Here is a 13,565-nt window from a genome sequence, read left to right as displayed (position 1 = left end):
ATAAACAAACCCTCCCACCATGACAAAATACATTTGGAAAATAGGCAAAAGAATAGCTGCACTCTTCACGAACGACAAAACCTCACGTTACCAACTTCTTCTTCTTCTATGGTATAATGGCGGTCCTCAAACCAACGTTAAAGGAGCGTGGCGCCTCCTACTGTGCTGGAGTGTGTTCAATCACGGTTTACACCATTTCTAAATCCTCCTACCTAACTCAGTACTTCTGAGAAAATAAAAAAGATCCCTACTAACTTCTAATAGACCCTCCCCCATCCCCCAAATCCCTTCCAACCCCCCATCCAACCCCATCCAACCTCAATGACCCTACACTTCAATCTTTCCCTCTCTTCAACATCCTTACAACAATATAACAACACATGCTCCACCATTTCATTGACAATACCCTCCAGACACAAACCATTCACATGCTGCCAACCAGATGGAAGGACCAGTTCAATGTACAATGTCCTAAACACAATCGAGGAAACAACACCTCTTCCTTCCTAATCTGACCTTTGAACCTTGGTCCACCGACCTTTCTTTGGAGGGCATATAAATGCCGTCCCTTGTGCTCAGAGTCCCATCTCTTCTGCCACACATCTATCAAAATGTCTCTGATCTCACATTTGTCCTCACCTCTACCCAGTGGAACATTAATATATATTATATCTTGTTTTAAAGTTATTTTAGCTAACTAGTCTACAATTTCATTCCATTCCACACCCGAATGTGCTGGGACTCAGCAGAATCTCACTACTAGACCCATTCTCTCAATTCTCCATAATAACATTAATACCTCCAATAGTAGGTCACTCCTAATAGATTTACCAGATGATAAACTATTCAATACAGACAGAGAATCTGAGGATACTATAACTCTAACAGGCTGTACGTCCTCCACCCACTGGAGAGACAACTATTATCACCAACAGTTCAACTGAGTACACTGACAGTTCATCTGTTAGTCTTCTACATATCTGCACATCACATTCAGGAAGGTAAACACCTGCTCCTGTGGGCCCACTATCTGGGCCCTTGGATCCATCTGTGAAAAGAGGTAAAAAAGCATAACAACTTCTACCAATGTAATTGTCAACCAGTTTCCCTTTATCACTGACTTCTGACCCAATCTTTCCTTTTGTCTACCAAGGTTAGATCAACAACAGGATCTGGGAGTAACCATGGAGGAACATCCCCTATCACCACAGAAAGGGCCAACCTCCAACTCCCTGAAACTACTCTCATCAGCAAGCTTTCCAACTGTCCAACCAAAACCACTGCCTTGTCTACTAGTATATTCCCAACAGTCATCTAGAACAGTAGCAGTGGGATGCTCAACCTCACAGCCTTTCAACCCAATAAGCTGATGACAATTTATTACGTCGTATATCCAAAGGCATCTCACCTGCCTCAACTGGACTATAATATAAATACATGATATTATGGGATACAAAATGGGAAAAGGGGAAATTATGATAATACTAAAAAAACACCCTTCTAACTAACCCTACACTCATTAAAACACACTACCCCATTCCACTACTTTGACCCTATCTGCTCCTGCACCAGGCCAACTAACCCTACACTCATTAAAACCCACTACCCCCATTCCACTACTTTGACCCTATCTGCTCCTGCACCAGGCCAACTAACCCTACACTCATTAAAACCCACTACCCCATTCCACTACTTTGACCCTATCTGCTCCTGCACCAGGCCAACTAACCCTACACTCATTAAAACCCACTACCCCATTCCACTACTTTGACCCTATCTGCTCCTGCCACCAGGCCAACTAACCCTACACTCATTAAAACCCACTACCCCATTCCACTACTTTGACCCTATCTGCTCCTGCACCAGGCCAACTAACCCTACACTCATTAAAACCCACTACCCCATTCCACTACTTTGACCCTATCTGCTCCTGCACCAGGCCAACTAACACTACACTCATTAAAACCCACTACCCCCATTCCACTACTTTGACCCTATCTGCTCCTGCACCAGGCCAACTAACCCTACACTCATTAAAACCCACTACCCCATTCCACTACTTTGACCCCATCTGCTCCTGCACCAGGCCAACTAACCCTACACTCATTAAAACCCACTACCCCATTCCACTACTTTGACCCTATCTGCTCCTGCACCAGGCCAACTAACCCTACAGCTCATTAAGACCCACTACCCCATTCCACTACTTTGACCCTATCTGCTCCTGCACCAGGCCAACTAACCCTACACTCATTAAAACCCACTACCCCCATTCCACTACTTTGACCCTATCTGCTCCTGCACCAGGCCAACTAACCCTACACTCATTAAAACCCACTACCCCATTCCACTACTTTGACCCTATCTGCTCCTGCACCAGGCCAACTAACCCCACACTCATTAAAACCCACTAGCCCATTCCACTACTTTGACCCTATCTGCTCCTGCACCAGGCCAACTAACCCTACACTCATTAAAACCCACTACCCCCATTCCACTACTTTGACCCTATCTGCTCCTGCACCAGGCCAACTAACCCTACACTCATTAAAACCCACTAGCCCATTCCACTACTTTGACCCTATCTGCTCCTGCACCAGGCCAACGGCCTGGGAGGACGGGACACCACCACTCAACACACCCTGGAACTCTTCTGAAGTCAAATCTAGTATGACCAAATACTTCTCTGCAGCTGCCACCAAAACATATTTTTTTTCAGTGATTTACATTCCATTTCTGCGGTACAGTTGATAACCATTTGCTATGAACACTAAGAAGCCAACCTTACTGAAGCATATATCACTGGTTGGCCCATCCCTCTGTGCTGTCACAGATCTACTACTCACAGGGATCCTCTCAGGATCCTTCAGCCTTGACCCATCCTCCTCTACTTTCTTCACTGCCTCAGCAGTGACAACCTGTTCCCAACAGTGGGGTCAGTGGATTGGATAGGGGCCCCTCTACCTCTCTCTCTCTCTCTCTCTCTGACTGGAGGAGACAGGTGAAATGGTGTGTCTCCTCTGGTCAACAATACTCACCTTGAAAGACTCCACAGCCTGTTGGAGCTCCTTCAGCTCCTTCTCTCTCTCCTGGAATCTCTGCTGGACCTTCTGCTGACTCATCCCCAGCTGCCTCTGTGGAGAATCACTCTTCAATGAGCTATCAAGCTTTATTAGTCCAGTAGATCAATAGTATAGTAATGTGACATAGGGCCCATAGAGAGGAAGATCTAAAAAAATGGATGGTCCATTTACTAAATGATATTTATTTGTTGCTATGTGAATGATTATAGTTTTTATGGTAGGACTACATGTATCAACAGGTTGAGACTGAACTTTGGACTCATAAAAGGGTATTCAGAATGATAATAGTGTTTGACATTATAAAATGGTGATACATTTGGAGAATCTGGGTTGACATATCTATATACTCAAGGTTTGTGTTCATATTTGTTCTGCTGAGGATCCATTTCATTTGAATGATCTCATATTCAAACAGCCTTAGTTCCTACTGTATCTTTAATTCTTTGTTTATCAGACAGTCACCAACAAGTTGTTCTGGTCTTACCTGTTTCTCAGTCCTCTCTGCTGCAGCTGACACTGTATCATGGCCTTTATGTTCATCCATTGTACACATCAGACAGATACACTGCTGATCGGTACGACAGTAAACCTCCAGCAGTTTGTCATGATGAGAGCAGATCTTCTCCTGTAGTTGTGCGGTGGCTTTGACCAGCTTGTGCTTCTTCAAAGCAGGAAATTCGTAGTGAGATTGGAGGTGAGTCTCACAGTAAGAGGCCAGACACGCCAGACAGGACATGAGGGCTTTCTGCTTTCTGGTCCCAGTGCAGAAATCACACGCCACATCTCTAGGTCCAGCATAGCACAGAGCAGGAGGGGGAGCAGCCTGGAGTCCTGTCTTCTTCAGTTTCTCCACCAGCTCAGCCAACATGTTATTTTTCCTCAGATTAGGCCTTGGAGTGAAGGTCTCTCTGCACTGAGGACAGCTATAGACCCCTTTCAGAACATCCTGATCCCAGCAGCCCTCAATACAGCTCCTACAGTAACTGTGTCCACAGGGGATGGCGACTGGTTCCTTCAGTAGATCCAGACAGACAGAACAACAGAACTGGTCCTGGTCCAGCAGAACTCCCTGTTGAGCCATTTGGACGGTTGTTCACTCTCACACAGACTGACGAGACAGAGACTCAGATCAGTTTCGTTTCCTCAGAAGAGAGTTTGTGAAGGGGGATGGACTTCCTGGTTCTGCCAGAGGGGTGGGGTTAGAGGGAGGGTGGGGTTAGAGGGAGGGAGGAAGAGAGAGAGGAACTGCAAGCAACATCAAGAGGGAGACAAATAGTCTTGTTCCAATGTTAGAGCCTTTAACATGGAACAAATGACATAATGAATCTTAAAATGTGAGTTGTTAGAATATATGAAGGGTAACAGTTTTCTATGAAGTACGTATGTATCATTATTTTAATCACCTTTATAATGCCTTATAAATCAATAAGTCCTGAGGAGGTGTGATATATGGTTATTATACAGTACCGCGGCTAAGGGCTGTTCTTAGACAAGACACAACACGGATTGAGAATTATCTAACACTTTCAACAATACAATCACATTTTATTTTATTGGTTTCATACACATATTTATCAGATGTTATTGTGGGTGAAGTGAAATGCTTGTGTTCCTGGTTCCAACAGTGCAGTAGTATCTAACAATGCTTGTGTTCCTGGCTCCAACAGTGCAGTAATATCTAACAATGCTTGTGTTCCCAGCTCCAACAGTGCAGTAATATCTAACAATGCTTGTGTTCCTGGCTCCAACAGTGCAGTAATATCTAACAATGCTTGTGTTCCCAGCTCCAACAGTGCAGTAATATCTAACAATGCTTGTGTTCCTGGTTCCAACAGTGCAGTAATATCTAACAATGCTTGTGTTCCCAGCTCCAACAGTGCAGTAATATCTAACAATGCTTGTGTTCCCAGCTCCAACAGTGCAGTAATATCTAACAATGCTTGTGTTCCCAGCTCACAGAGGGCAAATCTAAAAAGTCAATGAAAATATTAGGACAAGCAATGATATATATATATATATACACTGTGTACTGTGATGTGATGCATAGACAATTTGGAGTACATCTGTAGTATATCTGAAGAATAGTAGATGTACAGTAGTAGTTATATAGGATGAACCTTGACTAGAATACAGTATATACATATGAAGTGGGCAGCAGTAGTTATATAGGATGAACCATGACTAGAATACAGTATATACATATGAAGTGGACAGCAGTAGTTATATAGGATGAACCAGGACTAGAATACAGTATATACATATGAAGTGGACAGCAGTAGTTATATAGGATGAACCAGGACTAGAATACAGTATATACATATGAAGTGGACAGCTGTAGTTATATAGGATGAACCAGGACTAGAATACAGTATATACATATGAAGTGGACAGCAGTAGTTATATAGGATGAACCAGGACTAGAATACAGTATATACATATGAAGTGGACAGCAGTAGTTATATAGGATGAACCAGGACTAGAATACAGTATATACATATGAAGTGGACAGCAGTAGTTATATAGGATGAACCAGGACTAGAATACAGTATATACATATGAAGTGGACAGCAGTAGTTATATAGGATGAACCAGGACTAGAATACAGTATACTGTAGGTTCTCCTGTCTTACTTTCTGTCATGTTGAGATGGGTTAGTTCTTCTTGAGAGAACTAACCCAAAATTAGTCGAAAGGCTAAGGGATTCTCTTCCTGAGAAGAAGCTGACAGCCTTCAAACATAGTGCAAAAAAAGTGGTCCCAAAAAATATGTCAAAATGAATAAAAAAATGATACAGCTGTCTTTAATAAGATCAAACTGAACTAACTGCTATCTTGAAATGTTGAAAAAGTGTTTCTAAATAGCTCAGTCTTATCACTCAATATGAGTCAAAATCTGTCACTTCCAGGACTGCTCATTTTGTCAAAAATGAAAAAATGAAAAAAATAACTACTCACAGCTGTGTTAAAACCTCTTGGGGATAGGGGGCAGTATTGAGGATTTTGAAAAAAATTATGTGCCCATTTTTAACTGCCTCCTACACCAACTCAGAAGCTAGAATATGCATATTATTGTTCAGGTTTGGATAGAAAACACTCTGAATTTTTATAAACTGTTTGAATGGTGTCTGTAAGTATAACAGAACTCATATGGCAGTCAAAACCCTGAGACAAATTCTGACAGGAAGTGGATACCTGATGTGTTGAATTACCTTTAAGCCTATGCCATTGAAACACACAGGGGCTTATTAATCGTTGAGCACTTCCTATGGCTTCCACTAGATGTCACCAGTCTTTACAAAGTGTTTTGAGTCTTATACTGTGAGATCTGACCGAACAAGAGCCTTGGAACGGTGATGGCCGATTAGACTCTGGCGCGCGAGTTCATGTTGGGTACTCTCGTTCCAATACGTTTTAAAAGAGAATGCAATCGTCCGCCTTGAATATTATTCATGTTCTGGTTAAAAAAGGCACTAATGATTTATGCTATACAACGTTCGACATGTTTGAACGAACGTAAATATTTTTTCTCCCTTCTTTCATGAAGAGAAGTCCGGCGGGCTTAGATCATGTGCTAACAACACGGAGCTTTTTGGACATAAATTATGAGCTTTTTCGAACAAAACTACATTTGTTATGGACCTGGGATTCCTGGAAGTGACATCTGATGAAGAGAATCAAAGGTAATGGATTATTTACATAGTATTTTCGATTTTAGATCTCTCCAACATGGCGGTTAGTCTGTATCGCAAAGCGTATTTTTATGGGCGCAGTGCTCAGATTATTGCAAAGTGTGATTTCCCAGTAAGGTTATTTTTAAATCTGGCAATCCGGTTGCGTTCAAGAGATGTAAATCTATAATTCTTTGAATGACAATATAATATTTTACCAATGTTTTCGAATAGTAATTATTTAATTTGTCGTGCTGATTTGACTGGCGGTTATTGGAGGGAAACGATTTCCTCAACATCAACGCCATAGTAAAACGCTGTTTTTGTATATAAATATGAACTTGATAGAACTAAAAATGCATGTATTGTCTAACATAATGTCCTAGGAGTGTCATCTGATGGAGATTGTCAAAGGTTAGTGCATAATTTTAGCTGGTTTTCTGCTTTTGGTGATGCCTGTCTTTGAATTGACAAAACATTACACACAGCTATTGTCAATGTACTCTCCTAACATAATCTAACTTTATGCTTTCGCCGTAAAGCCTTTTTGAAATCGGACAACGTGGTTAGATTAAGGAGATGTTTATCTTTCAAAGGGTGTAAGATAGTTGTATTTTTGAGAAATTTGAATTATGACATTTAATAGTTTTCAAATTTGGCGCTCTTGATATTTCACCTGTTGTTGATAGGGTGTACCAGGGGTGGGACGCATGCGTCCCACATAGCCCCTAGTACATAGAGATTAAAGGAAAAAGCTTCTACCAGTCCGTGGTGAGTAATCCCAGTTCTGATGTCCAGAAGTTATTTTCGGTCGTAAGAGACGGTAGCAGCAACATTATGTACAAAATAAGTTAAAAAATAAGTTACAAACAACACAAAAAAATGAACAAAATAGCACAATTGATTACGGGCATGTAAAACATCAGCCATACTCTTCGGCACCATTTCTGAGATATCTCTTGTTGAAACTGAACAAATTGTGGTACAACAGGCTGCTCCAAAGCAAGAGAGCTATTAACTAGTGTTGAGCTGTGATGACAAGCCTTTTGTCTTCTGTATTTAAATTAGTCACTAACCAGGAGTGACATGACCTCCATTCCCCTGCTGGGAGGGATTCTAGACCCTCGTTTATGTAGCTCTATTTTAGAACAAGTTATTTCCTTCTTGAATGATTTTCATGACAAATCTACTAAAAAACCCTTGCTGGTCTCAACACAATATCCTCCTTGGCCAGATAACAATTTTCCTTAATAATTCCATTACTTAAATGAACTTCAAAATCGTCTCATGTCCTAGCTGTAGGCTACTTGTTTTAATGGCTCTAACATGCTCTAAGGTTCCAGCTTGTAGAGATGATCTAAAACATGTTTCCCAGCATTCTAAAATGAGTTGAAGAAAATGTGAATAAAAGTTATAAGGTGAAACATCGGAAACCAAACTTCTTAGGAGAGATTAATTTATTGAAAATCCTTTGAAATCAACATCGGAAGACACACTCAATCAGGCGGGGGCACACACTCAATGAAAGTCGAAACTTGAGAGAGTTTTACAAGATCAAGTCAGAAAATTACTTTGTTAGCAAAGGCATAATGGAGATTATGAGCCCCGGCTCTCATATCTGAAACTGTGCTGAGTGGAGGCTACAACTGCCTCGAAAACATCTCAGACATTACACTGGAGCGGAGACTGGCTGATTTCTCACTGTCACCCCTGAGGACACTGTTGATCCAAGGCATGTAGGCAGAGAGCTTCATGTAGACAGCGTATTTCCTCACGGCACAGGCCTTATCGAAGGACAGGATCCCTGCAGCATACACTCTGCCGTCTTTGGGGTCCTGGACTGCCAGGGCACCGCCTGCATCCCCAAAGCACACATTCTCCTGGTACTTGCTGGCTCCAGTACAGAACATGTTGTCGTCTATGGTTGGAGTGCTGCCACCACGGTTGTACTCTGCCTTACAGAAGCTATGCGATGCCACAGGCAATACCAGGTGTTTCAGTGACTCAGCGGGGGTGAAGTGGACCCCCCAACCCCAGCCTGTGATGATGCCTTTCTCCTGGGCTGCCTCAGCCAGGTCCTCACCCCTCTCAGGCAGAGGGATGGGCATCACAGCCTCGCTCAAGGTGAATGGCTCCTTCAGCTGAATCAGAGCCAGGTCGTTGTCCCAGTCTGACACGCTCTGGAAGCCTGGGTGCAGAACCACCTAGAAGGGGAAGGGAATAATTCATAGGACCTTTTTTTTGACGATCTACTGTATTTGTGCTCTAACTACCTATAAGACTGAAAATGATGATGTAGGTGAGAGAGCCCAGTGCAGTTCTGCTTGCTGTAAATACTGAATTGTCTGTATATTGTTTGAAAGAGATGGTAATGGGTATACTAGCTCACCTTTTCTACAGCAACTTCTTTGGAGTCATTGGCTTGGGAGTATCGCGTGATGCCTAGGTACACCTTGGGGATGATTGGTTCTTTCCCCTGGGTGTCCTGCCTACTCTTCCTGACAAACAAGTTCCTGCCAGCGGTCAGGACCCAGCGGTCAGAGATTAGAGCTCCCCCAGCGAAGCCCCCGTTCATGACGTTTTTACTCAGATAGACCATGGCCTGCCAGGGGACATGAGGGGCCAGGGTGCCCCCAACCATACGCCTGAAGCGCAGGTCTGGGCAAGAAACACAACAACATTATTTCTATACAATCTCTATATGGTTAAAACATCCCCAACTCAGCACCACCTAGCACTTACTGCTGTGCAACTCAAACACAACCATAAAAGATTATTGCAGAAAAATGAAATGTGCCTCAATACAATTCCAGCCTTGGTTTTAGTTTGAGTTTGCTAAAATCAACACTATTCACTTGAATACACATAACATTTGGTAGTAGCTTTCTGGAACCTTTTAGCTTTGACCTGACAAAAGTTCAGTAAATTCATTAATCATCTACTATTATCTAAAAAAAATAAGTGTTGTCATGACTTGAGCCAGACAAGGCTAGCTTTCACAGAATTACCTTGGAGGTCACAATACGCAGAAACCTAGATGAGGATGGAATTAGTGTCATTTCTCTTCTCAAACATTTTCCTGAAACGTTTGATGAGAGGTGGATTTTGAGGAATTTTACTTTTCAAGGCTTTCATGCTCTGTAGATTTTCCTAATGACATATTTTACCATCCAGCTTGGAGGAAGCTGAGACTGAGGATCTCTCCTTCCTTTCCTCCCTGCTTGCCTTCTCTTTGATCCCTGTCATCTCATGTGTGTCGCTGCTGAATCGATTTTTAAGATAATCGGGATAATAGCTGTGAGCCGTGAGACTTAACAAGGTTCTCACTTGAAAGTGATGGTGACATCCTCATTTTGGCCACAGCTACTGTATTCTCCAACAGGCTGAATAGGAACAGCTTGTGTCTGCTCAGCTCAGAGTTGCGTAAGGGGATCCATAGTGAAGATTGGCTTCAGAACATCCGATGAGAGTGACAGTGTAATTGAAATGTGAGTGATATCCTTACACGAACCAGTCACAATGGGCCAGCAAATATAATATGTTTCGGAAATAGACAAATTGCACGTGTGAAAACACACGTGTAATGTGTAAGTCCAATATTTTTGGGCGATATTCTGCATCAATGGTGTCACTAACACCCACCTTAACATAGACATGGGACAAGAAAGGTTGTCAATGATCTTTGAAATGTACATGTTTTTGTTTGAAAACGTTTCATCCCTCTCACTTTGTTGACATTTCAATCTAAATCAGAAAAAGTAAGCCCGTATTGGCATAAGGCAGGGAGTTGGTTATGTGTCAGTTAGACAGATAGCTACCTGAATTGTCTGACATCTCATCAATTGATTTGGTTTTGATTTTGATTTTGATTTTAATTTTGTCCTGTTCCAGACAGACACAGGAGGCCGCGAGGAGCACTACCAGGGATGACCTGCGGACAGAAGGAACACATAAGTACAGTACACACACACAGAGCCAACTGACAGACAGCGCCCAAACACTCACTAGTACCACAACTAACGGTTCCTTTACTTAGGAAGTCTCTGGGCTTGCTTGTTAACCTATATTTAGAAAAGGTCTCTAGCTAGAGCAATTTGAATGTTTTTTGAAAGATTTAAGTAGCTGTGTTTCCCTGCCATTTTACAAAGATCCATTGTCCAAAGACATTTCAGAGATTCATTTGGATTGGTACTGCAATGACAACAATTGCCAGGCAACTAGGGTTTTGTTGAAGAAAGAATATGAAAAGTATAACATACCACATTTTGATGGAAATATCTGTTTATCAGTTTGTATGTTGAGCTGTGTCTCCTCTGTAAAGACGATGTACTCCGTGAGAAGTTATAGGACCAAGGCCTTATATCTGCTGAGGAGAGAACTCACCCCCTGTCTGCCCACCGCTGGGAATTTTGCTGGACACAGCTTCAGTTCTGATTCCCGAAAATCGGAGAGATTGCAAAATCTCTGTTCATGCCAACCCATTATTGGAATCGTGTCCAAACCCTAACCCTGACCCCATCTGGAGCTCAGCCACAGCCAACTAGTATCAGAGAAGACCATCTGAGGGATAAATCATTTCATAGGGTATGAATTATGAAATCAGAACAGGACACAGCACATCTATAATTTGTGCGTCAATTTGGTTTATTGAAAGTAAATGAGGTGCATATAAATGCCGCATCAGAGTGTGTTATTTAAAAAATGTGATACCGTCATAGTTGTTGTTGTTTGTTGTTGACTCACATTTGCTGTTTACGACTCACTTTGGTAACACTGTACTTGACATCCAGCGTCATAAAACATTATGACACAGTCATAACCATGTCATAATATGTCATAACAGCTGACATAACTTGTCATAGCCTGTTATAATATGGTCATAACACTGTTATGACACATATTTGGACCTGTTGTGACATATATTGAGTTATTTTATGGCTGGTTATAACACCTACATAAGAGTGTCAAAACCCACAAAACCTACCACACAAGGCAAACCATTCCATTACACCATAGCCTACATGTCAACAGTATGTTTATGTTATATACAAATGTTTGAAATTGACCATATTCAATTATTGTAGTTGCTCACACATTGATGTCAGACATTTTTTTTTTATAAACAAAAACATTTATTTCACCTTTATTTAACCAGGTAGGCTAGTAGAGAACAAGTCCTTTATTTAACCAGGTAGGCCAGTTGAGAACAAGTCCTTTATTTAACCAGGTAGGCCAGTTGAGAACAAGTCCTTTATTTAACCAGGTGGGCCAGTTGAGAACAAGTCCTTTATTTAACCAGGTGGGCCAGTTGAGAACAAGTCCTTTATTTAACCAGGTGGGCCAGTTGAGAACAAGTCCTTTATTTAACCAGGTAGGCCAGTTGAGAACAAGTCCTTTATTTAACCAGGTGGCCAGTTGAGAACAAGTCCTTTATTTAACCAGGTGGGCCAGTTGAGAACAAGTCCTTTATTTAACCAGGTAGGCCAGTTGAGAACAAGTCCTTTATTTAACCAGGTAGGCCAGTTGAGAACAAGTCCTTTATTTAACCAGGTGGCTAGTTGAGAACAAGTCCTTTATTTAACCAGGTGGCCAGTTGAGAACAAGTCCTTTATTTAACCAGGTGGGCCAGTTGAGAACAAGTCCTTTATTTAACCAGGTGGCCAGTTGAGAACAAGTCCTTTATTTAACCAGGTGGCCAGTTGAGAACAAGTCCTTTATTTAACCAGGTAGGAAAGTTGAGAACAAGTCCTTTATTTAACCAGGTGGGCCAGTTGAGAACAAGTCCTTTATTTAACCAGGTGGGCTAGTTGAGAACAAGTTCTCATTTACAACTGCGACCTGGCCAAGATAAAGCAAAGCAGTTCGACACAAACAACAACACAGAGTTACACATGGAATAAACAGAAGTACAGTCAATAACACAATAAAAAAATCCAGTGTTATTAACACTGGAGTGATAGATGTGCAGATGATGATGTGCAAGTAGAAATACTGGTGTGCAAAAGAGCAGAAAAAGTAAATAAAACAATATGGGGATGGGTTGGCGCCCCCCCCCTTGGGTTGTGCCATGGCGGAGATCTTTGTGGGCTATACTCGGCCTTGTCTTCGGACGGTGAGTTGGTGGTTGTAGACATCCCTCTAGTGGTGTGGGGGCTGTGCTTTGGCAAAGTGGGTGGGGTTATATCCTGCCTGTTTGGCCCTGTCCGGGGGTATCATCGGATGGGGCCACAGTGTCTTCTGATCCCTCCTGTCTCAGCCTCCAGTATTTATGCTGCAGTAGTTTATGTGTCGGGGGGCTAGGGTCAGTCTGTTACATCTGGAGTATTCTCTTGTCTTATCCGGTGTCCTGTGTGTATTTAAATATGCTCTCTCTAATTCTCTCTTTCTGTCTTTCTCTCGGAGGACCTGAGCCCTAGGACCATGCCTCAGGACTACCTGGCATGATGACTCCTTGCTGTCCCCAGTCCACCTGGCCATGCTGCTGCTCCAGTTTCAACTGTTCTGCCTGCGGCTATGGAACCCTGACCTGTTCACCGGACGTGCTTGTTGCACCCTCGACAACTACAATGATTATTATTATCTGACCATGCTGGTCATTTATGAACATTTTAACATCTTGACCATGTTCTGTTATAATATCCACCCGGCACAGCCTGAAGAGGACTGGCCACCCCTCATAGCCTGGTTCCTCTCTAGGTTTCTTCCTAGGTTTTTGGCCTTTCTAGGGAGTTTTTCCTAGGGAGTTTTTCCTAGCCACCGTGCTTCTTTCACATGCATTGCTTGCTGTTTGGGGTTTTAGGCTGGGTTTCTGTACA

At 42.3% G+C, this 13,565-nt stretch overlaps 2 protein-coding genes across 2 annotated transcripts; both read right to left on the bottom strand.

The window, feature by feature from the left end:
• Positions 1 to 2,597: 2,597 nt before the first annotated feature.
• Positions 2,598 to 4,210, bottom strand: LOC145877339 (E3 ubiquitin/ISG15 ligase TRIM25-like). The gene is made up of 2 exons (XM_082972652.1): positions 3,568 to 4,210; positions 2,598 to 3,134 (listed from the first exon to the last, which is right to left on the bottom strand). Exons 1-2 carry the CDS (start codon positions 4,162 to 4,164, stop codon positions 2,961 to 2,963), a joined length of 771 nt encoding a protein of 256 aa, XP_082828778.1. The 5' UTR covers positions 4,165 to 4,210; the 3' UTR covers positions 2,598 to 2,960.
• A 3,979-nt stretch (positions 4,211 to 8,189) lies between these two features.
• Positions 8,190 to 11,146, bottom strand: LOC123732909 (haptoglobin-like). The gene is made up of 4 exons (XM_082972651.1): positions 11,010 to 11,146; positions 10,569 to 10,681; positions 9,140 to 9,408; positions 8,190 to 8,954 (listed from the first exon to the last, which is right to left on the bottom strand). The coding sequence occupies exons 1-4, from the start codon at positions 11,012 to 11,014 to the stop codon at positions 8,391 to 8,393; spliced, it is 951 nt and encodes a 316-aa protein (XP_082828777.1). The 5' UTR covers positions 11,015 to 11,146; the 3' UTR covers positions 8,190 to 8,390.
• Positions 11,147 to 13,565: the final 2,419 nt, after the last annotated feature.

Source organism: Salmo salar, unplaced genomic scaffold (genome assembly GCF_965601325.2).
Source record: "Salmo salar unplaced genomic scaffold, fSalSal1 ptg000898l, whole genome shotgun sequence".
NCBI classification, from domain to species: Eukaryota; Metazoa; Chordata; class Actinopteri; order Salmoniformes; family Salmonidae; genus Salmo; species Salmo salar.
The sequence above is the reverse complement of the archived record's forward strand: the minus strand, read 5'-3'. Positions and strand labels throughout refer to the sequence as shown.

Bases quoted from the DNA above. Each gene is read 5' to 3' on its own strand.
- LOC123732909 (XM_082972651.1), bottom strand. The intron at 9,409-10,568 runs GTAGCTATCTGT...TTTCTTGCCCAG, and splicing joins TGAGATGTCAGACAATTCAG to ACCTGCGCTTCAGGCGTATG. The intron at 8,955-9,139 runs GTGAGCTAGTAT...TTCCCCTTCTAG, and splicing joins AAGAAGTTGCTGTAGAAAAG to GTGGTTCTGCACCCAGGCTT.
- LOC145877339 (XM_082972652.1), bottom strand. From the start codon at position 4,164: ATGGCTCAACAGGGAGTTCTGCTGGACCAGGACCAGTTCTGTTGTTCT. The intron at 3,135-3,567 runs GTAAGACCAGAA...GATTCTCCACAG, and splicing joins CAGAGAGGACTGAGAAACAG to AGGCAGCTGGGGATGAGTCA.